Source organism: Plecotus auritus (genome assembly GCF_963455305.1).
Source record: "Plecotus auritus genome assembly, chromosome: 8".
NCBI lineage: Eukaryota > Metazoa > Chordata > Mammalia > Chiroptera > Vespertilionidae > Plecotus > Plecotus auritus.
The window spans coordinates 20671507-20695064 of record NC_137782.1 but is presented as its reverse complement, the minus strand read 5'-3'; the positions used below and the strand labels follow the sequence as shown (position 1 = coordinate 20695064).

At 46.5% G+C, this 23558-nt stretch overlaps 1 protein-coding gene across 1 annotated transcript in view; it reads left to right on the top strand.

The window, feature by feature from the left end:
• MOCOS (molybdenum cofactor sulfurase) overlaps positions 1 to 20682 on the top strand; it is a 44603-nt gene extending 23921 nt beyond the window's left edge. The window contains exons 9-15 of the mRNA XM_080683417.1: positions 1331 to 1493; positions 4719 to 4797; positions 7192 to 7316; positions 12556 to 12661; positions 15029 to 15167; positions 18709 to 18813; positions 20481 to 20682. Coding sequence (XP_080539543.1) covers positions 1331 to 1493; positions 4719 to 4797; positions 7192 to 7316; positions 12556 to 12661; positions 15029 to 15167; positions 18709 to 18813; positions 20481 to 20633 — 870 coding nt within the window. The 3' untranslated portion in view covers positions 20634 to 20682. The remainder of the gene's footprint in view (positions 1 to 1330; positions 1494 to 4718; positions 4798 to 7191; positions 7317 to 12555; positions 12662 to 15028; positions 15168 to 18708; positions 18814 to 20480) is intronic.
• The last annotated feature ends 2876 nt before the right edge of the window (positions 20683 to 23558 follow it).

Here is a 23558-nt window from a genome sequence, read left to right as displayed (position 1 = left end):
TTTGTCACCTGCTTTTCGGGGTGCCCCACAAAGCCTGCCCTCCAGGCTGAGCCATAAACAAGCAAGTTCATCTCCACTTCAAAACGGAGGCGGGTGGGACTCCATGTGCCCTTGCATACCAGGACTGTGTTCAGAGATGAGCCCTGTTCCGTGGGACAGCTGCATCGCACGGCAGCACGGGCAGCAACTGGTATTCCATCTCACAGATGAGGACACTGAGTCTCAGCAGGGCTTCGTATGTTGCTCAAGGTCTTCCATCCCTCTGCGCCTTCAAAAACTGAACACCTGCTACCTGCCGGGCTGTCGGACAGAACCTGGTGGACAGTGATGAGCAAAATGGAAACGGTTTCTTTCCTGGTGGGGGGCAGCGGGGGCACTGTCTCAGAAGGGAAACAGACAGAGACCAAACACCACCCAAGGAGTGGAATGACACTGCTGATGAAGGCCAAGACAGCGAAGGTGGGGATGCCAGAGAGGATCTTGGTGGGTGGGTGACTTCGTCCATTCAGGCGGCTATAGCAAGCCTGTCAACTAGGTGGCTAATGAACAACAGACATTATTTCTCACAGTCTGGAGGCCTGATGTCCAATGTGAAGGCACAGGCAGATTTGGTGCCGGGTGACCACCCATTTCCTGGTTCACAGACAGCTGCCTTCCTGCTGTGTCCTATCATGGGGGTGAGGGATCTCTCCATGCCTCTTTGAAAAGGGCGCTAATTCCATTCCTGAGAGCTCCACCCTTGTGACCGAGTCACCTCCCACAGGCTCCACCTCCCAACAACTTTACATTGGGAGTTAGACTCTTAACATGAATTCTGGGGGGACACAGACATTTAGTTCACTGCAGTGGGGTACTTAGATTATATTTGGAGGCGGCAGGAAAGGCTTCTTGAAGAGGGCACATTTAACCTGAGACCTGGGAGTCAGGCATACAGAGAGAGGGGGAAGAGCCTTCCAGGCAGAGGGAACAGCATGTGAGGAGACCCTGAGGTGAGAAAGAGCCTGGTCCATTGGAGGAACGGAAAGAAAGACATGCGGCCAAAGAGTGGGGGGTGGTGAGGAGGGATTTGGGTGTTGTACCGCGCACATGCATCACCTACTGAAGAAACGGGTTGAAATGGAGAAGGGCGGGTGTGCAGGGTGAGTGGAAGGTGGCTAGGTCTTTGCGCTGTCCTCATTGTTCGACTTTCTTCTCTTCCTCCTGTTCTTCCTTCAGGAGTATGTGCTGAATCCCTGAAGTCTAGCCGTATGTGTGCGGCCACTGTGCAATAACATTGTGAAGGTCATTGTTGAGGAGCCCTGGCCTACAATGTGCTTCCCTTTTTGTGTAGGTGACGCAGTGGCCTGTGGGACACCAAGGGCTGCTGTACGACCGGAGCTGGATGGTTGTGAACCACAACGGCATTTGCCTGAGTCAGAAGCAAGAGCCGCGGCTGTGCCTGGTCCAGCCCTGCATTGACCTGCAGCAGAGGATCATGGTCATTAGAGCCAAAGGTGCAAAAATGGGTTCCTTTTCACTATGCAGCTGTCAGAGTGGCCTATATACTCACGTGAAAGGAAGATAAGGCTTTTCCTCCACCAAATATTGAAATGATCCGAAAATGAAATGATGCCTCGAAGGGGCAACAGAAAGCTTGTTCCTCTTGTGTTGTGGGAATTTTCTGGGGAAAGGTGAAGACCTGAGGGTCCAATCAGAAACCAAAGAGGCATAACTTCTGGAATTACGTGATATGCTTTTCACTTACATTCCTTTTATATCCTTCAGTCATCATAATACAGGGTGGGTAAAAGTAGGCTTATAATTGTTTGTATGGAAAAAGACAGGCAGGATATGGTTATTACAACAGCTTTATTAACTCAAATGAATGTCACAGTGGCACCATGCACTTAGGTACAATCTCATAAGTGCTCAATTGCTGGCCTTCATTCTTTACACATCCTTGCAGTCTTTGAAAGTCAATAAAGAAACCCGAATTTCAGTGACCTGTTGGGTCAGCCCCACTGCCTCCTGAGGTGGTTGAAGTCAAACCTACTTTTGTCTCTACCCTCCTCCACCCCGCCCCTGTATGCACTGCATGCTTTCATTCTCTCTGCTGGCTTTTATTATAGACTAGTAGCATACATAAAATTACAGACCAGCTCTGTCCAGTGGAACTTTCTGTGATGGTGGAATATTCATTCTCTATATTGTCCATTTGGTAGCCGCCAGTCACATGTGGCTACTAACACTTGAAATGTGGCCAGCCGGACAAGAGAACTGAATTCTAAATTTTATTTAATTTTGATTAATTTAAATTGCTATATGTGGCTAGTGGCTATAATGTTGAACAGCACATGTATTTTGCAATTATATATTTGTAATTATATTTTGATTGTAATGCCATATATTCATTTCAGGAGAATTTATGTAATATAATATTGTCTTTTATATATAAACTAGAGGCCTGGTGCACAAAATTTGTGCAGGGGGGGTGGCGGTTTTCCTCAGCCCAGCCTGCACCCTCTTGCAATCCTGGACCCCTCAGGGGATGTCTGACTGATGGTTTAGGCCCGATCCTACAGAGAATGAATATTCCACCATCATAGAAAGTTCCACTGGACAGAGCTGGTCTGTAATTTTATGTATGCTACTAGTCTATAATAAAAGCCAGCAGAGAGAAGGAAAGCATGCAGTGCATACGGGGGCGGGGTGGAGGAGGGTAGAGACAAAAGTAGGTATGACTTCAACCACCTGAGGGATCAGGCCTAAACCATCAGTCGGACATCCCTCTTGCAGTCTGCAATCCGGGACAGCTAGCTCCCAACCACTCACCTGCCTGCCTGCCTGATTGCCCCTAACCCCTCTGCCTGCCTGCCTGATTGCCCCTAACCACTGGCCTGCCTGCCTGATTGCCCCTAACCCCTCTGCCTGCCTGCCTGATCACCCCTAACTGCTCGCCTGCCTGCCTGCCTGATTGCCCCTAACCGCCTATGCCTCGGCCCCCACTGCCATGGCTTCGTCTGGAAGGTCATCTGGAAGGATGTCCAGTCTAATTAGCATATTGTGCTTTTATTATTATAGATAGTATTTCTCTTCATTTAAGACTTCCTTACTTACTCCAAAAATTTAATAATATTTTCCAGAAAATTTCAGCACATTTTTGGATATATAATAGTTTGAATATTTTGAATATTTTTAAAATTAAATTGGTTATGAATGCCATTTAGAAACACTACTGATTTTTGTATATCAATGTTTTACCCAGAATTTTTTCTGAATTCCTGTTAGTTTTATTAGTTGATCTGAAGATTTTGTCACATATTCTATGTAAATTGGCATATTGTCTTCTAAAATGATAGTTTCATGCCTTCCTTTCTAATTTTTATTTCTCTTTTTCCTTTTTAAAAAATATTTTTTTATTGATTTAAGAGAGGAAAGGAGAGAGAGAGAGAGGGAGAGAGAGAGAGGGAGAGAGAATCAATGATGAGAGAGAATCACTGGTTGGCTGGCTCCGACACTCCCCACACTGGGGATAGAGCCCACAACCTGGGCATGTGCCCTGACCGGGAATTGAACCATGACCTCTTGGTTCATAGATCAATGCTCAACCACTGAGCCACTGCTGACAGACTCTTCTTTCTTTTTTAAAAAAATCTTACTTCTTGGCAAGGCCTTCTTGTATAATGTTGGAACAGTGATGGAAGATATCCTTCTTTATTACTGATCTGAATAGAATAGTTCTAAGGTCTCAAAAATAAAAATGATGCTTACTGATTTGATTTACCAGGTTAAGTAGTTCTTTTCTTATTTAGCCAAAAGTTTTGTCGTGAATAATAGTCATTTCTTATTGAATGCTTTTTTCTGCATCTGTTGGTTATATTTTTCTCCTATATTCTATTCTATGAGTGTGATGTCTTACATTAGCAGACTGTCCAGTACTGAAGTATTCTTGCATTCTTGGGGGAGAGAAAACACTAGTTGGCAATGATTTGTTAATACATTTGGATTGCTGATATATTTTTTAGTATCTTTATACCTATTTCTATTAGTGAGATTGATATATTACTTCTTTTACTGTACTTTTCTTGTTCAAGTTCAGGTACCCAGGATAATAATACACAAAAAGATTTGAGTATTATTATTATTTCACTTTCTACTCTCTGATTAGTGTATACATCAGTGTTAATTAATGTTATTCTTTAACCTGTTACATACAGGTGTATGATGTATCTATAACAATTAAAAAATAGCTTCTCAACTCCATTGGCATAACAGACTTTTTGAAATAACGATGATTGGTGCAGGAATCTAATTTGATGTTGACTCCTAGGGGCTACTGAGAGTTGACACTCTATGCTGCTATCTTTGCAGAACGAGTCTTCACACCTGCCTGCCTATTTTTAAAGAATTTTAGGTAGCTTAGAGAACAATGACCTTGGGATGTGGAGTCATCCAGAGGTAGAGAAAACTTCCAAAGGAATTTACAGTGTTCCAGGGACTGTGAATGTGGCTGCCCACTGCAGGATCCCCTGCTAAATACGCTCAGTGCACAGCTGTTGGGCACTGAACAGGCTGAAGAGAATCTCTGTGTTAGAGGATTTCCGAGACCCAGACACTTATTGATTCAACCAGTTTCCAGGGTCATTACGATTCTTGTAAATTTCATAATAATGGACTTCAACTTACATAGTTGTTCTTTTTGCTTAGTAATAAATTTGTCTCTAACCTTTGCTCATCAGGAATGGAGCCTATAGAGGTGCCTCTTGAGGAAAATGGTGAATGGGCTCAGATTTGCCAAAGCAAGGTCTGTGCGGACAGGTGAGACTGCAGCAGGGGAAAATCTCAGGTCCACCTGCAGGTGGCAGGAGGGGACGAGTCCTCTGCTGAGTCCTCCATCTCACCCGCTGCACTCCCCATGGCGCACTCCACTCACCACCCTGGCTCCTGCTCAGGGCTTTGCACTCCTCTTTCCTCTGCTTGAAATGCTCTTCCCCTATTTATACCTCCAGGGGGCTCGCTCCCTCACCTCCATCAGTCTCACTGCCACCTGGTCTCTGCTGAAAAGCCCCTTTCTCAGAGGGGCACCTGGCCTCCCACAGAATCAGGCCTCCCTCGCTGCTTGCCCGCTGCATTCTTCTCCTTAGCATGGACTGTTACCCAACCTTTATCTTCAGTCCCTCCCGCTAATGCCGACTGGGGAGAGCGGGCTCATTCTGTGCTGCTTCCTGCAGAGCCTGGAACAGGCTGCGGGGAGGCATGGTGAGCGAGGAACTGTTCAGAGGAGGCATGGAGGGGCGTGGGTGGGTGGCTGCTGTAGAGTGGTGAGGGTAGGGACCTGATTCGTATTTTGAAAAGACTGGCTATGGGTGTAGAATAGTTGGAAGCTGGTGAGGGTGCAAGTGAGAAGGCCAGCTGAGACAAGATGAAGGGTCAGGGGAAACCAGGTGGGTGTCAAATATATATCCTGGAGGTAGGCCACCTGAACCAGTCGATGGATTGGATGTGGAGCTGAGGATAAGGGGATGTCATGTCCCTCAGGTTGTATAATTTTCAGGTGATAACCCATAAATTATATTTCATATAGTTGTGGATTATTGCCTAATCTGAGTTACTGATGAAAAATCATTGGCTAAATTCTAGGAAATGTGGATAACGAGATGGAATGCAATAAGAGCATTTCTATTTTATTTTTTATTATGAATGTTTATAAATCTATTTATTGAATATATTGACTCTCTAAGTCTAATATGGGCCCCAAAACATGTGCAGGAGCAAATTTTCTGATTGTGGAAACCTACCTAGCCCATCTGATACCCCAACCAATTTACTCCCCAGTACTAAAACAGTTAACTGTAACAGAGCACTAGGATTTATACAGAGAAGGCCTTTAAACTGCTAATTGTCTATTACTTGACACAATAAGCTCATTAGTGGATATTTGTGCTCAGTCAATGGTGATGGTGATACTGCACAGTATGGCACTGACTGCATTTACTTCTGCACTGCCTCATCGTGTAAATCACGAAATGACATGTGAAATAATAAAGCCGTATCTAAATTGGGCTCACATTTTTAGGGCCCCTGGGTCTCACTGGGTGATGAAGGGCTGCACCTCAGGAAAGGTATGCAGGTGTAGTGCGGTGATCCTGCTGGGCATTGCAAGGCGCCGTGGGCACTGGGCCATCCTGGAGCCGAGAGCGAGCACAGTGGGCATCCTTCCACTGCGCTCGTGCCAGTAAACGTTCACTGGAACACACAGCTGAGGGCACCGAGTCTCGGGTAAGCATTTTGCCCGTCACCACTGTAAATCCCAGAGAGAGAAACAGAGCCATTTAGGAGCACCTGCAGTTGCTTCCCCGGCTCGTCCCTGGTTGTGCCTTTCATTTAACTGCATCTGAGGGGGATGCCGTTTTTCTGGTTAATAAAGCTTTCAGGTTAAGCTAGGAACTGTGAGGACTTCATAGAATGAAAATGGAATTAGTGCAATCTCTCAAAGCACCAGAGAGAATGTGCTACAAAGTGAGGTTTCCTTCTTCTCTTCCCTTTCTAGAAAAGAAAGGCAACTATTTTTCCGAGTAAAAATTAAGGATAAGATAGGTTTTCAATAATAGCGGTCTTATAATCCCAGGGTAACATATTAGCAATTTTTCCCTTATTAATTCTGGTGATGTACAGATTAAAAAACGTTTAAAATTGGAATTCTATTTAAAAATTCTAGAAGATTGCGGAGCTTTTTTTTTTTTTTTTTTAAAGATCAATGAATGTACTTACATTGGTGATTTATAGGCACAGTGGTGTTCTTTGACAAACCAAACATGTCAGCCCATGAGGGATGGCTGCGAGAGGAAAGACTATAGTCAGGCCCGTAGGAAAACACCAAGACACATGTCTGGGTGCGAGGGCTTCTTAGAGCAAGATAATGCTCTGGAAAGTCCCAGAGTTTTTCTCAGTGGCTATAACTTAAAGAAGGTTTTTCAAGAGGAACATCTAAACCCTTTTATCTGATCGTAAAGCTTTGCACAAGCCCAGGTCTCAGGTCTTGCTTGTGCCTGAAAATGTCCCTGCAGCTTCCTAAGCACGCCTGCCACTCTAGGCTTCCTTCTGGCTGGGGCTCAATGATTATTATAAATATTATATTACTTTTTGCCATTTAGATTGTTATTAAATAATACGATATAACATTCACCATTCCTTTTTTTTTTTTTTGGTCAGGGTAAATACTTATGATTGTGGAGAAAAAATTTCAAGCTGGTTGTCAAGGTTTTTGGGCCGTCCGTGTCATTTGATCAAACAAAGTTCGGACTTTCAAAGAAACTCGAAGAAGAGCCATGGCAAAGGTATGGCATTCGGGATTGTTCTCAGGGCACAGGAACTCGGGCTTACCTTTGTATGCGCCCAGGTCAGCCCGTGACGCGGAGTCACAGGGCAGCTTGCTCACGTACAGAAAGTGGGGCGGCCCACCTTCGGCAGAAAGGTCCCTGTGGCCCCAGGTTAGCAGGACCCAGGTGTGGCCTCCTGAGAACCCCGGAGGCCGGGGTGGGCTCCCAGACCACCGCTGCGCTCTGCTCAGCCCTCTGCCTCAGCCACGCATATTTAGAAGCACACTTCCGTTTTGTTAAATGAAAACATTGGTAGCTTGCAAAGTCCTAAGCAGACCCGGGTTTCTAGTCTTGGCTCCGTCTCCACATGGCGTGAGACCTTGGCAACTCCTTGGTGCCTCAACTTCTGTTGACCTCAGCTACTTAGTCTTGAACACGTTTGACAGTTTTCCTGCCAAAAGCGGCTATTAGGATGAAGTGAGACAGCAGAGAAGAAAGTGCTTTGAGTGTTAACGGCACCACAGGGGAGGAACGGACCATTTTCAGGCGTCTGTTTAATTTTGTCTTCTCAGGGGAGCCTTGCCTGACTTCTCTCCATAGGACCTAAGCCCTCGCCTGAGCTTCCCCAGCTCCCTTCGCTGTTTTATTTTTCTCTGTGGCACTGTCCACCTCCTCTAGGCCATGCCTTTACTCTTATGCCTTCCCTCTACCAGACCATAAGCTCTGTGAGGGTGGGGACTTTTGTCTGCTTTGTTCAGTGCGGCATCCTCCATGCTTAGAACAGCACCTGGCAAATAGTAGTTGCTCAGTAAATACTAGATGAAGGAAGGCATGGGTCATTGCGGCATTTCTGGTTCTTGCAGAGATGACTTGCCCTAGTGATTAGCTCTCAGAGAGACTGGCTTGTAAACCCAAATAGCATTTTGATCATATGGGGACCAGTACTGGGGTCTTGGGACCTGCACAGGTGAACCTATAAATCCCTGAAAATGTATGATGGAGAGAAGAGCCAAAGGATGTAATCTACTCAGACCTTTACAAGTTCTGACTATTTTTCATGTCATGAGCTATTTCAAGAAATTTGAGTTGCTATGTGACGGAGAAGGGGAATAGACTTACGCTCATCTTTCGAGGAGGTGAGCTGGTGGTGTCTGGGCATGGGTTAGCTCAGAGACATGATTAAATGGGAGAGAAATGGGCATTTTCATGAGTAGAGACACACAAGGAGTGGGATTCGTCAGGACCTGTGCTGCCCTTATACATGATCTTATTTAATACGTCCCAGTTACTCATAACGCTTCCTGTTTACCTGGGGCCTAGCTGGGTCCTCAGGAGGCTGGCTGAGATTATTAAGCAATGGTCGTGGGCCTTCGGTTTAGAGGCACTGACTCACCAGCAGATGGCGACACTACAGTAAAGGTCTTTGACTCAACTGCAGTGAGTCACGGAGGGCTTCAGGGAAGAGGTGAGTTTGGAGCTGCATCTTAACAAGAGAGTAGGCGTTTTCCAGGCAGAGAGAGGTGGGAAGGTTACCTGGGAGCAGCATGGCAGGGCGTGGCATTTCATGGGCTCAGAGAAGGGTTTAGGAAGGTTGGATGTGGCTCAGGGATAAATGGGCCAGAGCTGGGCTGAAGGGATGAATGTGCAACTGAGGAGTCAGTAAGTGCTAGCTTGTGGTTGTGGGAACTCACGGAAGAATTCGAAGCTCTGGAGTTTCGTGATGCTGTGTGTATTAGAAAGACACTCCTAGCAAGGTATGGAGGCGGCATTGGAAAGGGAGAGGAGGGAAGGGGATAGGCAGGAGATGGCTGTGACTGTCCCAGTGGGACATGGGGCCTGGCTGAGGCAAAGGTGGGCACAGGGAAAACGCTGTTTCCTGCACTTGGACGGACAGGACCAGGGAGTGTCAGCTTGTGACTATTTCCACTTCAAGGATGCCATTTATGGAGGCGAAATCTCTGACGGTCCAGGTCTCAGGTCTTCAAACATATTTGCATTGGTACACCTTAGAAGAATTTTTTAAAAGCTACATTACCTCCTCCTACATTTTTACATTTTCATCTAAATTTTAAAAACGAGTTAAAAGGAGAATCCAAGCTGGCTGCAGAATAGGTGGAAGGTACACTCACCTCCTCCCAGGACCAAACTGGAATTACAACTAAATTATAAAACAGTCAACCTGGCCCTAACTGGTTTGGCTCAGTGGATAGAGCGTCGGCCTGTGGACTGAAGGGTCCCAGGTTCGATTCCGGTCAAGGGCATGTACCTTGGTTGCAGGCACATCCCCAGTAGGGGGTGTGCAGGAGGCAGCTGATCGATGTTTCTCTCTCGTCGATGTTTCTAACTCTCTATCCCTCTCCCTTCCTCTCTATAAGAAATCAATAAAATATATTTAAAAAAACACACACACAAAAAAACAAAAAACCCAAAAACAAAACACCAGTCAACCTGGATGACCAACTGAAGACTAGCTGAACAGAAGTCTTACAACCAAGGATTTACAGAAGCCACAAGGAGACTGGTAGGAAGGATGGAGACTCGGAAAGGGCTGGCCCTGTGAGCACCAGGGTTGGTGGCTGAGATTCCGGAGGGATATCTCAGCTGCAGAGGTTCCTCCGAGAAGCCGGGGTGTCTCAACCACATGTCGGGCTTCCTAGCCCAGAGCACCAGCACCAGGAAGAGGCACCATGTGACATCTGGCTATGAAAAGCAGCTGGGATTCTGTCCTCTAAGGAAAGACACAGGTGCCCTCTTAAAGAGCCAGCACTCAAAATCTGGGTCGCAGCTACTCACCCTGGGCTCTGGCAGAGGGAGTACAGAGCAGAGTAGGGTCCTGTGAGAAGAGACTGGTGTTTGTGGCTCTGGGGAGAGAGCTGAAGGGACAGCCACTAAGATCCCTGTGCTGAGTCTCACTCCGACACCACAGATGTCATCTTTCTTGGGTGGAGCACTCCCCTCCTTGGAGTCAGCCTGGGGGAATGCAGCAGCCCCACCTTCTGAACTTCCTGTTCCCCCATCCTGCTGGGCTCTCACGGGGCTGAGGGGTCAGCTGCCTGGGCCACGGTGTAGAGGTCTGAACTATTTCTAGCAAATTATAAATGTGGTCATTTAAATGAAAACTCATAGGTCATCCTTTTAAACATTAGTGAGTGGAATCTCAATACCATAGTGATTTGATTCCATGAATATTCATTATATATATACACACACAAACTGTCTTTTAATGGTCAGAAATTTTATCTTTCCTTTTTCTTCTTCACCTTATATTTCCATTCTACTTCTTTAATGGGGTTTTATCTCAGTGTTATATATTTTATGCTTGAAAATCTTTCCTTGATCACCCTATCATATTTACTAAAACTAAGATCCTATATAAATTGGAATGTATAAACATTTGTAGAGTTTACTGTGATCATAAGAGTCCAAGTGTTAGGAAGTTTCTTATAGGTTGAATTATCACAATTTTTAATAGTATACAGTTGATCAAAGCAACAACTACATATTATAAATTTCCAAAGATAGTGAGAACACTGTTGAAAACAAATCTCTTAATGAGATGGCTGGGCTGCCCGCCATTAATTCCCATATTAATGAATAACTGCCACCTAAGACCAGCATAGCTGGTGCTCAGCCTTGGTTCTCTTCTGAAAAGCCTTATCTGAGGGAATAAAGAGCTGGGGATGAAAGGCGTTTGGTTGACCTGCTGTCACTCAAACTTTTTTCTGAGACACAGGGATCTAACATGAAGATGACTTTAATCATGTCACTTGACAACTTAATCAGGTGTGACAGCTTTGTGGAGAGCAAAGAATGGGAACCCATCTGACCTACAGGCGGGTTTTGAATGGGCTTTTGTTTTCCGCCATGGAGACTGTTAGCCCCCAGGGGCAGTGTGCCCACAAGAGGTGCAGCCTTCCCTCTGTGAAGGGGGAGAAAGGCCTTTTGTGGAGGGGCTGGGGTGCGCCCCCTTCTCTGACAGAGCCTTTGTAGCAAAGCGGGCAGTTGGAAGTGGAGGGTCTGGAAGGTGATTCTCTTAGAAGTATCCTTTCTCATGTATTCCGGGGTCCTCAGACCCGGTTTGCAGGGAGCTCACTAGGCTTTGGCCCAGCCAACCCTTTCCATCAACAATTTGGATAAAGACAGCGATGGTGTGCCCGCACGGGAGGTGGAAGCTGGGCCACAGGCTGCCAGCAGTGCTGGGCACATTTCATACTTCCTTTCACTCTTTTATTTTCCCTTTCAGTAGTTTTAAACTTGTATTATTTATTTCTGAAGTCAACTATTTCACACTTTCCCAAGGGCAAAACCCAGCTTTTCCCTAATTCAGAAGAGCTTCTTGGGCCTGTGGACTCACTGAGGCCCTTGCTCCCCTGCTGACCCGGGCCAGCCCTGCTCCACCCGCTGCCCATCCCTCCTCCTCTGAATGTCGCCTCCAAGTCAGTGCTGGAAGTTTCACTGCAGCATTTTATTATTATTATTACTTTTCAGATAAGTAGTGGAGTATTTGATGAGCTCATTTTCTTTTTGTTTTTGAGAGGTTTGAGCCAATTTAAGACAGTTTGTACTATTTCAAGGGCACCGCTTTTTCACTTGTAGATATAGTCTCTATTTTTAAAACATGACGGTCAATGGAGCATAATTCATTTGCAGTCCAAGAAAGCAGCTCTTCTTTTATTTTACTTTAAAAAATTTAATTTCATTAAAATTTTTTTATTGAGGTATAATGGACATATAACATATTAGTTTCAGGTGCACAACATAATGGATTCAATATTTGTATATATCGTGAAGTTATCACCACAATAAGCCTAGTTAACATCCATAACTTTAATCCATCCATTAACTCTAGTCACCATGCTGTACATTACATCCCAGGATTTATTTATTTTATAACTGAACGTTTGTCTCTTTTTGATCCCCCCTCTCCCCCTCACAAATTTTGCTTACCTCCACCCTTTGCCTCGGGCAACCACCGACTTGTTTTCTGTATCTGGGAGATTGTTTTAGCTTTTGTTCTTTAGATTCCACATATAAGTGAGTTCATATGGTATTTGTCTTTCTCAGTCTGACTTAGTTCACTTAACATAATGCCCTCTAGGTCCATCCACGCATCACAAGCGGCAAGATTTCCTTCTGTTTATGGCTGAATCATATTCCATTGTATATACATGTACCACATCTTCTTTACCCAGTCGTCCACCTGTGAACTCTTAGGTTGTTTCCAGATCTCTTCTTTTAAATACTCCATCCCCTCCAGGGAAGTCTGCTGGTGCTCAAGCCACTCTTTCTCTGGTGAATGAGGCCCAGTATCTGCTGATAAACAGATCCAGTGTTTTGGAACTTCAGCAGCAATTACACGCCAGGTAAGAAAGATCCTTTTACTATTTGCTATTTACCTCGGGAATAACATAGAGGTGTAACCACTTGCCCTGCAAGTAGCCTGGCACCTACCTGGGGAGAGAGTTCCTGGAGTCCTGGAGTCCAGACTCTTCATGAGACCAGAGAAATCACAAGGCCCTTTAGGGGAGTCCCCATTGATCTTTCTGAGGGTTCTCTTTTGTCTTCCCATGTCCTTCTTGATGCCCTCAAAATGCTTAGTAGAGAACCCCAATTCTCATTTTTTAGTCATTTTATTTCTTATCATTTGCTATAACGGAATTTCTACCAACTTGATCTGATTTCATTGCCCACCCTCCCAACTGTCTTCTGTCCCTGACGAGCCTTGCTCTACTTCCGTAGTCCTTGTGAGGGAAAAGAAGAGTGGTTAGAAAGCGTTTACTGTTGTGATTGTAGATGTGACTTGATACCACCAGACAGAACCGGCACCCCTGCCTGTCCATTCCCACCCAGTGCTCTCCCAAGGGCCCTGGCAGTAGTGAGAGGTCAGCAGCTCTACAAGGGGTCTTGGTTGGTCCAACCCCCTTGGTTTAGAGGAAATTGCTGTCCAAGGTCATCAGACAATTAGGGGAGAAATCACTGTTATAAGAGAGCTGGACTGCTCATTTCTAGTCCACAGGACAGAGAGAGGTGTGCACACGCCTGTCAGCACCTGAGCCGGGGCTCCTGTGCCTCTCACGTGCCACATGCCCCGGGCATCTGTGTGCACACTTGCAGAAATATACAAGTACAGCATAATAACTGTGACAAAGCTAGACTGTTTGAAGTATAGTCATTGGCAAAATCATACAACACTGTTCCCTTGCCATGGCCTACCTCACCCTCATGGGAGTAGAAGTGTGACACGGCTGGTACTCGGTGTTCACCGAGTTTTAGCTGCACTGAGTGACCCTCCTTTCCAGGTACCCAGAGTGCTGGAGGAAGCAAGCCTGCGGTGTCCTGGGGTTCTTGGTATAGAAAGATAGGAGGGGAGACAGGCTTGCTGCAACCCTGGTTCCTACCAGGAGGGAACCACATTTCCAACCACTTGGTTTAGTGCACGGGGATGGGCGGGACAGGTGAGCAAAGGTAAGAGGAACAGTCCCAGGGCTAATACCTGGGACGGTCCCTGGGGCCCTGGTTGGTGTGTCTCTGGCCGCTGCCATGTACATGTGGACAGGCAGCTTTTGAACATAACACTTTCCCTTTTATAAAGCACAGAAGGAAGGTTTATAACCAGGAGGGCAAATCCACAATGAAAGGATTTTAGGATTGGCAAGTGCTAACCCTCTCATTTTGGATGAGAAAACTGGGGTCCTCCTGGGTCCACATGGGAGCTGTTTGGTTAAAAGCAAAGCTAGACTTACCCACTGCTCCCAACATTCCACCCTCCACTCACTGTTGGAAGGGGCCTGGGACACAGCTGTGGACCCCTTACTCCCCCAGAGCCTTTCAATCCTGTCTCCAGGGAAAACTCCCATCATACCCAAGGATTTCTCCCAACTTAATTTAAAAAATATTTTTGTTGAAGTACAACGAAGTGCAAAATCCTAAGTCCACAGCTCAGTGAACTTTACTGATGGACATACCATATAAGCACCCCAGGTCAAGTGGAGAACATTTCTAGTACCTCAGAAAGCTGCCTCTACCCCTCTTAGCCAACCCCACTGAAGGTCACCAGTGTCCGGACCTCCAGCATAGTCAGTTCCCTGTTCTTAAACTCAGCACGATGGCATAAAGCAGTGTGCTTGTTTGTCAAGCTTTCAGATGCTGTTTTAGTGCTTTCTCCCTTGGGGGAGGGGTGCAGGGAAGTGCAGAGAGCCATTTTACAGGGCTTCCTGGCAGTAAACAAAACCTTTACACAAGAATTAGAAAAATAGCCTATGCTAGTTAATTGCAAACAGAATGGAAGTTAGGAAATAAATATCAACCACGTTGCTTTACGATGTTTTAATATTGCCAGAGCGTGTGATGTCTTGGTAAGTAAGCTTGACCCTCTTTCAATGCCGTATCCTGACTCACCTTGCAGAACTGGTATTTTCTCAGTTCATTTACTCAACCTCTGTCCACCTGGTTTCCAAAATCCTCCATGTCTGACACAAAGATCTACTCACCCTTTGCACCACATGTTGTGGGCCTCTCCCCGACGTGGGACCACATCCCAAGGGAGACCACTGAGATCTAGCACGTCGGTGCCGCTTGGCCTCACGGTAAAAGCGTGTTCTGGCCATCCAGGCCTCAGGCCCGAGCACATTCGATGAAGTCAGGTTTTGAGTGGTAGAATCACTGAATTGTTACAACGGTGTAAATATCCACCCCCCCACCCCCTCCCTTTTTGGCCTGTCTTCAAACAGTGATGAGAACGGAAGGGAGGAATTATTCCCAATGAGAGATCTCATCTCACGTTTCCGTGCCAATATTATTACCAGCGGAGCAAGTGCTTTTGAAGAAGAGAAATGGGAGGAGATTTCAATTGGTTCCTTGCATTTCCAGGTGAGTTCCGGGAAGTCCTGTCATCCTTCCTTAAGGGCTGCTAAGGGAGACAGAATCTGAGGCCAGGATGGTGGCAGGTGGGAAGGCCTCAGCAGGAGGGTGTGTGACGTGTGTTCTGCACTGCCTCTTGGAACGACCCACCCTTTCTCCCCACCAGGGTGAGAGAGAATGTGCCTCATGCAGGTGATGGAGAGCTCAGTGCAGGTCCCCGCCCCGCCCCCTGTCATCATGTCTAGGCTTAAATTCTGTTTTCTTGGAATACTGTGTCTCTGAGAAGTTCGTCCTGCTGAACTTGGTGGGCGTTTTGGCCGTCTGAAGCTCGTGGAGGAGGACCTCAGGTGGCTCGCGGCCCATCAGTGCAATGGCTGCTGCGCCTTCTCCCCGCGCTCCAGCTTCTTGCCTTGCTGGGAGGAGCTTGCAGTCAGAGGCAAAGCTACCGGATGCTCCCCTCTCCCTAGGCTTCGGGAGCATAAGGCACCCCCACCCCCCATCCCCTAGACCTGAGCCATTCTCTCCTAACTCGCCAGCCGTTCCAAGCTCATCAGCCCGCCCCTCTGCCTGTCCTACCCACCTTCTCTCCATTCCCTAAACAAGCAAGCTTCCTGCCTCAGGGCCTTCGCCCATGCTGTCCCTCTGCCTCGCACATTCTTTCAGCAGCTACTGCAGGGTCTCAGCTCAGGTGTTCCCTCCTGGAAAGGATGTTCCTGAGCCACCACATGGCAAGCTCTGCACAGCGCCTGCTTATTCCTTCAGAGCATACAAGGCTGGGACCACGTCTGTTTGGTTCCCTACCACACCTCTAGGGCCTAGAACAGCCCTGGCCCGAGTCAGTGCTCAATAATCGTCGAGGTACTGAATGGACAGGAAAGGTCAGGCATAGCTAGGGGCAGAGGGATGGCTCATCTGCACTGTGTGTGCCGGTTCTTCCGTGGGGCCTGAGATCCCGTCAATAATAGCAGTGTTAGTAGCCAGTTGTATAAAGTACCTCGGGGCTTCTCATGTTATCGTAATGACAGTTTCCACATCTGAGCACGACTGAGTGCCAGGCCTGTGCTCGGCTTCTTGGAAATAGTATCTGGACTCCTTATCAAGTCCAGCTGAGGAGCTGGGTGGGAAATGAGGCCCGGCGAGGTCACAGTCCCACGAGCGTCCCACGGTAAATACCGGGCAGAACTCCTTCATGGCGCGCCCGCTGCTTGTGAGGCCTGGAATCTTTTTATTTTTTTATTTTCTTTTTTTATTGTTTGAAGTATTACAAATAGTAGTACATATGTCTCCTTTTTTTTTTTTTCCCATTGACCTCCGCCCCTGGCCTCCCCTATCCCTCAATACATGCCTTTACCGCCCCGCCCCCCCCCCCCCCCCCCCCCCCCGCAGTGTCTTGTATCCATTGGTTATGCTTATATGCATGCGTAAAAGTCCTTCGGTTGATCTCTTACAGCCCACCTCCCCCCAACCTCCCCTGCCTTCCCGCTGTAGTTTGACAGTCTGTTCAATGCTTCTTTGCCTCTGTATCTATTTTTCCCCCATTTCTTTCCTTCAAAAAAATCTTGCCTCTGCAGACTAGAAATAAACATATAATAACAAAAAATGTTTGAGTCCCAATTTCAATGCCCAACAGTTCTGAGTCCCCGTTTCAATGTCAAACAGTTTCTTATGTGTACATGTCAGCAATGATATCTGGATGGTGGGCACATGGTGGCAATGCAGGTCCGACCCTCTCTGGTTTGGTCCTAGGCAACCTGCTGTGATGCACAGCTGCTGACTGCTAGCGTGGCAAGGCGTCGTCAGCGTCTTCCATCTCTGGACTGTTTCTCCTCTTGTCTTCGTGGTTGGAGCAGTCCTGTCAATTTCTCTCTGTTGCAGGAATCCACATGGTCTTGGAGTTGTTTTCTGAAAATATACAAACATATTCTCGACCAAAAGTTAATAAAGGAATCTTTTCTATTTAATTGATTTGGGATCCTTTTTATTTTTGCCCAGAGGCCTGGAATCTTGACTTTGGTACCACAGTGAGGTGGTATTTCCTCTGGCTTAATGCCCAACAGCCAGAACAGGAGTGATAGGTAGAGGCCAAAGCACATCCAGATTTAGCTGAGTGTTTCTAATTTCAGTGCTCACTTTGTGCTTGCCCAGTGTGAGCAGAGGAGAAAGTGGTTATGAGATAATCAAGTGCCTTCGTACCTTTCCTTTTCTTTTTTATTGATTTCAGAGAGAGGAAGAGAGAGGGAGAGAGAGAGAGAGAGGAACATCAATGAGAGAGAAATAGCAATCGGTTGCCTTCTGCACGCCCCCTACTGGGGATCAAGCCCGCAACCCGGGCATGTGCCCTGACTCGGAATCAAACCAGCAACCTCCTGGTTCATGGGACGATGTTCAACCAACTGAATCATACCGGCCAGGCACCTTTGTACCTTTTCTGTGATTGAAAGACAATCTTGTCACTGCTAACCTGCATTCTTTCTTTTTTTAACGTTAACATTTATGGGGGATTTTTCTTTCTATGAAAGCAATTCATGCTCATGGTGGACCATCCAAAATAGAAGTATGACCCCTGTTAAGAAGCTGTGTACTGTGTTTTATGTAGTGTGTGTATGTGTACATATGTACATATATAAGTACACACATATACAAAAATACACATGTAATTTTGTTTCCTGCTTGTTTCAGTTGTAAAAATAAACATTTCCTATTTTATTTAAAGCCCTTTATAGGTTAATTTTAAAAACCGTATGAGCCCAGCCAGTGTGGCTCAGTGGATTGAGCATTGTCCCATGCACCAAGAGGTCACTGATTTGATTCCTGGTCAGGCCTGGGTTGCGGGCCCGATTCCCAGTAGGGGGCATGTAGGAGGCAGCTGATCTATGTTTCTAACTCTCCCTCTACCTTCCTCTCTCTCTAAAAAAAAATCAATAACAACATATTTAAAACACACACATGCACCAAAAAACCCTGCATGTTGTATGTCATATTTGTAGTGTGGTTGGCTTAACCATTCTTCTCTACTGCCATATTTCCCCTACTATAAACAATGTGAGAAATACCCTTGTATATGAATCTGCGCTTGTACCTCTGATTCCTTTCTTGTGTTGAATTCCTGGTAGTGAAATTGCTGGGTTCTTTCTGATGACTTCCTCACAGAGACTCAGGGCCGGGTCTGTGGCTGTTAATTTCCCCCGGTTAGTCCTCCCATCAGTTAGTTCTTTTCTTCCTGAGGTGTCTCCAACATCCCCCGATAACCACCTGAGATTCGCAACCACTCTTGTTTCTCTGCAAAGTCCGGAAGCAGCAACCTTTCAGCTGAGAAACAACTACGGATTGACTCCCCAGTGGCATTGCGAAGGGGTGACACTTTCTGGTTCCTTACAGTTAAGAGTAGAATATCAAGCATCTCTCTGTAAGTCTGACATTGGCCCTGAGATGGCCTTTTACCACCCAAATCCTCTGGATCCAGAGTCATCCCTGCAGAGTTGGCGGGGGGTGAAGGGGGGGGTCTGGTCACTTTCATGGCAACTCTGTCTTTTCTGTCCTCGCCTCCCAGGTTTTGGGGCCTTGTCACAGATGCCAGATGATTTGCATTGACCAGCAAACTGGGCAACGAAACCAAGATGTTTTCCAAAAGCTTTCAGAGAGTCGAGAGAGAAAGGTAAGAATGATTGCAAAGTATGGCACCCCATTTTAAGGTCCTGGTGTGTTATCTACTCCAGAACTATATCCCTAGTAGTGCTGAGTAATTTTTAGAAGCAGGAAACATTCAAAGGCTGTTGGGCTACCATTAAGGTTCTGACTTCATCTGTGGCACCATCTTATCTTTCCTTTCTGTTTGTATCTTCACTTTTATGGGGCTCTTATTATGTGTATTTTTAATACCCTCAAATCATGTTGAAAAGATATGGAGTATAAGTAAAAGTGAATAAGTGGAGTAATTCTATTTTTGAATTATTCTTTTCCTCACTGCAGAGCAAAATACCTTATGGTGTACAGAGTAGCTGCATAGAAACAGTCAATAAATTTCACTGTACTAAGCTTGTCAGTCATCTTTTTTTTTTAAAATATATATTTTATTGATTTTTTACAGAGAGGAAGGAAGAGGGATAGATAGTCAGAAACATCGATGAGAGAGAAACATTGATCAGCTGCCTCTTGCACACCTCCTACTGGGGATGTGCCCGCAACCAAGTTATATGCACTTGACCGGAATCGAACCTGGGACCTTTCAGTCCGCAGGCTGACGCTCTACCCACTGAGCCAAACCGGTTTTGGCGTCAGTCATCTTCTTGAGGGTTAAAATGACTGAGTGCTATTGTTGTGGGGTCCAGATTATAAAAGCTAAGCTTATTTATTTCCACTATTAGAACCTTTTGTTTGCAAAGAATTCCAGGAAGTCAAGTCAGCAGTGAGGCTGCGCAGAGCAATTCTTGAAAATTAACTGAAATAATGCAAATGTTTAATCCCCCTCCAGTAACACATTGGCAGGTTAAATCAGGGTAAAATGTTCTGCACTGCTTCCTGTGTTTCTCCAAGACCAGGGTTTTGTTTCACAGTATTTGATTGACACGATCTCCCTACAGATACGGGGTAGAAATGGTCTTCAGAGAGGTTGCACTTGAGCATTATACCAACATGTCTGTCTGCTCAGCTGAGGCCACTGTATCAACTAGGGGCATAGGGGCCTTGAGCCTGCCCTGTGTTGCCAGGAGATGGGTGGGCACAAACACTATGATGCATCAGGGCATCTTAAAATTCTCAAATCTTTTATTTTTGTAAAATTTGGAACATTTTTAGATTTACAGAGAAATCACAAAGATAGCACAGAGAGTTCCTGTGTACTCTTCGCCCACATGTGCACGAACCTTAAGAAATTCATTTGCCGCAGCCCCTAGTCTGGGGCCTGGAACAGGGGGAGCAGGTGGCCAACTGATGTCATCACAGGAAGGAACAGGTCTGGGAGCGCGTTGCCTACGCCAGAGGGTTCTTACTGGCTCACCGGCGTTGGTGGCAAACCTCGATCAGGCTGCATTTCGGACCTTTCATCTTTATTCTGGAGAAGCTGGAGAATTTGACTGGCATCACATGTTCTCATGGAAAATGCAGGGTAGACAGGAAGGAGGAAAAAGAATGGGCCCAGCCATAAAAAATATGGGGTGCCTTGGGAAAGTACACTTTAGAATGAGGGTCTTTGGTGTCTGCAATGAGGATTCCCCTTATTTCCCAGGACATGTCTTTAATTATGTGACTTAATTTCAGTTGAACATTATTTACCAAATGTTTTCAACTGCTAAAATAATCTCGTTGCTGCTGCTTTGTCCACAGGTAAACTTCGGAGTGTACCTGATGCATTTGTCTTTGGATTTTTCTCCTCCATGTTTCCTGTCCGTAGGATCTCAGGTGCTCCCTGTGTTGAAAGAAAATGTAGAATGCCACGATTTACCTGCTTCTGAGAAACATCAGAATGTTGTCTCCTAAGATTCTTTTTTTCACCCCCAGCTTAAATTAAAATTTCTCTTTTACAACGATCTCTACTTTTACTAAGATCATCACGTGGCTCAGTCGAACCTGGTCTTTTCAACGAGGAGAGTGCTTTTCCTCTTGGAGGCGGATAGCACTCTCTCTGGCTTCCCCCTTCCTCTCACTCCTCACTCTCCGCCTGTGCACTGGCCCTGCTCAGGAGGGCAGTTTCGAGGCCCCTGTGCTCTCCACAGGGCAAATTCGGCAGAAATGCTGCCCCCACACCCATGGAGTGGAAGTACGCGTTTTAATGAGCTGAGCTTCATTAATGAGATGCTCACTGGGAATATTTAACCTCCTTAGTTTTGCCATTTCCCCACACTGTTACTTTGTCTTCAAAAAGAATCTTTAGGTGCTCTTCAGCCCCCTTGTATGGAGGAAGGTAGTCTAATTTTGAGGGAGTGAGAATATGCCCCCCACCCTTCCATGTGCACAGAGGATGTGGGTCTCTGCTCAGGGCTCCTGAGTGTGACTTGTGGCCCTGTTCCTTAGCAGAGAGAGGTTCGGCCAGGGAATCCATGTGTTGAGCAAAGGCACAGGCCATTGACCCCTTCCTCTTGCTTCCTATCCTTGCCCACCGTCCCTCTCCCACTGTGAGTTGATGCACCAAGGACTCCTCGAGTCTGAGGTCACACTCATTGAGGGCGGTATTATTTGCGCAATTGTGTTCCCCTCCACAAGCCACTGGACAAGGTTGGTCCACTGACCCAAGAGTCTTCGGACCCCAGTCAAGAGGAACTCTGGAGGTTGAGGGAGTCTGTCTGTACCACTGTGACCAGTGCTTTTGCGGTCTCCAGCTGAACAGGTAATGAGGTTACCTGTCCCACTGAGTTGCTCACAACTTCCTCCCTGTATTGAGCTTGTATCTGCCTCCCGATGACTTCTGGCCATGGGTCTTCCCTGTCGTCTGGCGCAACATCGAGTGAGACTGTACACACCCACATCCACTCTGCTCGAGTCCTGCTGGAGGCATGGAGTCCCTGAGAGAATCCCATGTCATTGGCCAGGACTTCAGCCCTTTCCACCTGCCCCCAACGCCCACAGCCTCTTCCTAAGGCCAGTGTCCCCGCATTCCTCTGCTTCGGTCTCGCTCAGGCTGCTGTGTCTGATCTAATCAGAGCCCCGGAATTAGTTGTTGTTTGTTTCGTTATCTTATTTGTAGGAGCTGTGCTGTTCCCGGCATCTGGGCTTTGGGAGATGGGGTGTGGCTCTGTTCTCTGGGTGCTGGGCTGCAGCCTTGTGCTCGCTCTGTCGTTGGCATGCAGGACTCCGTGTAAGGTCTCTGACTCAGGGGTTTTAAGGTCAGTGAGAGGAGGCACTTGAGGTTAGGTGGGGATTTCATGATTTCAAACTTTATTAAAAACTCAACCTCTTTCAAGACCCAGGGCTACTGCCTCCTGTATAGGGGCCTGTCCTCACCAGCAAGTCGACTCAGGAGCAATGCTTCTCATTGAGATTTCAGCTAGAAATGTATTTTCTGCATTCTGCGGGGTGGCTTCCTATGCAGACTCTCGTGCATTTATAATTCCGTGTCCCTTCCTTGGTTCCCACTTCCTGAAGTTCAGCCGATGTGCTTCTAAAAAATATGAAAATCAAAGGCAATGTCCCTTGAAACTACGTCTAACACCGAATCTCAGTGCCACTGAGAGTCAGATTGTGTGTGTGTGTGTGTGTGTGTGTGTGTGTGTGTGTGTGTTTACCAGTCCCGGGTACATCACCTCCCATGGTCATTGAAGCCAGGGAGAGGTTCTCTTTTGCACGCCTTAGGGTAAATGCCAAGACGCCTTTGAGGAGGGTGGTGGTGCTGACTTTTCCCCATGGAGACGCAACCTCACCACCTCCTCAGCCTCGTGGGATGGGGAAGGCAGGCGGCGAGTCCTTCCTCCTGTTGAATGATGTCCATGCGTTTGCTTTCCATTCAAGATGTGCCAAACAGGATGCAGGTCCATGGAAAGGAAAGATCTCACCGTAGGGATGACACAGAGGGAAAAGAGACTAATAAGCAGGTGTGAAACAGAGTGTGTCTAAGATGTGGCTCTCCTCTGATGCCTGTGTTTGTAGTTTGGGGAGCATTCTGGGCACAACTGGAAACAGAAGGAAAGCTGACAGACACTTTCTGGTGTGCCTTTTCCCAATTCCCTTGTCCTGTGCTGGCAAATTAACTTCTATGTATCTCATCTTGCAAATCCCCAAGTAAACATCATCCTATATGAGCAAGTTATTGAGCATCTCTTAGCCTCATCTGAAAAGTGATGAAAACCACGGCACTTACCTCATAAAATTGCTTGAGAATTAAAAGACATTTTGAGCCGAAACCGGTTTGGCTCAGTGGATAGAGCGTCGGTCTGCGGATTGAAGGGTCCCGGGTTTGATTCCGATCAAGGGCATGTGCCTTGGTTGCGGGCACATCCCCAGTGGGAGGTGTGCAGGAGGCAGCTGATGGATGTTTCTCTCTCATCAATGTTTCTGGCTCTCTATCCCTCTCCCTTCCTCTCTGTAAAATATCAATAAAATATATTAAAAAAAAAAAAAAGACATTTTGAGTTTTAGCAGTGTGGCAAAATCATGCTTGAGTAAGCCACGTCTGCCACCTGGTGGCAGCCTTAGGTAAGTGCAGCTTTTGTTAATTCAAGAGGCTGAAAACTAGTTCAGATCGGTCAGCAAATCGAAAGGGTGGCGGCATTAGGGCCCATCTCTTGCCTGGCTTCCCTAACAGACCAGCTCTGCGCAATTGTCATCACTGATGTTGGTGTCCTTTCAAAGTTAGTTCCTGAGTCACTTCTTGGTCAGATTCATTTTCAACTTACATTGCATCAACCCTTCTTTTGGGGGCCCCTATTTTTTCTTAGGATTTTCAAAAAACCTATGCTGCTTTGAATCAGC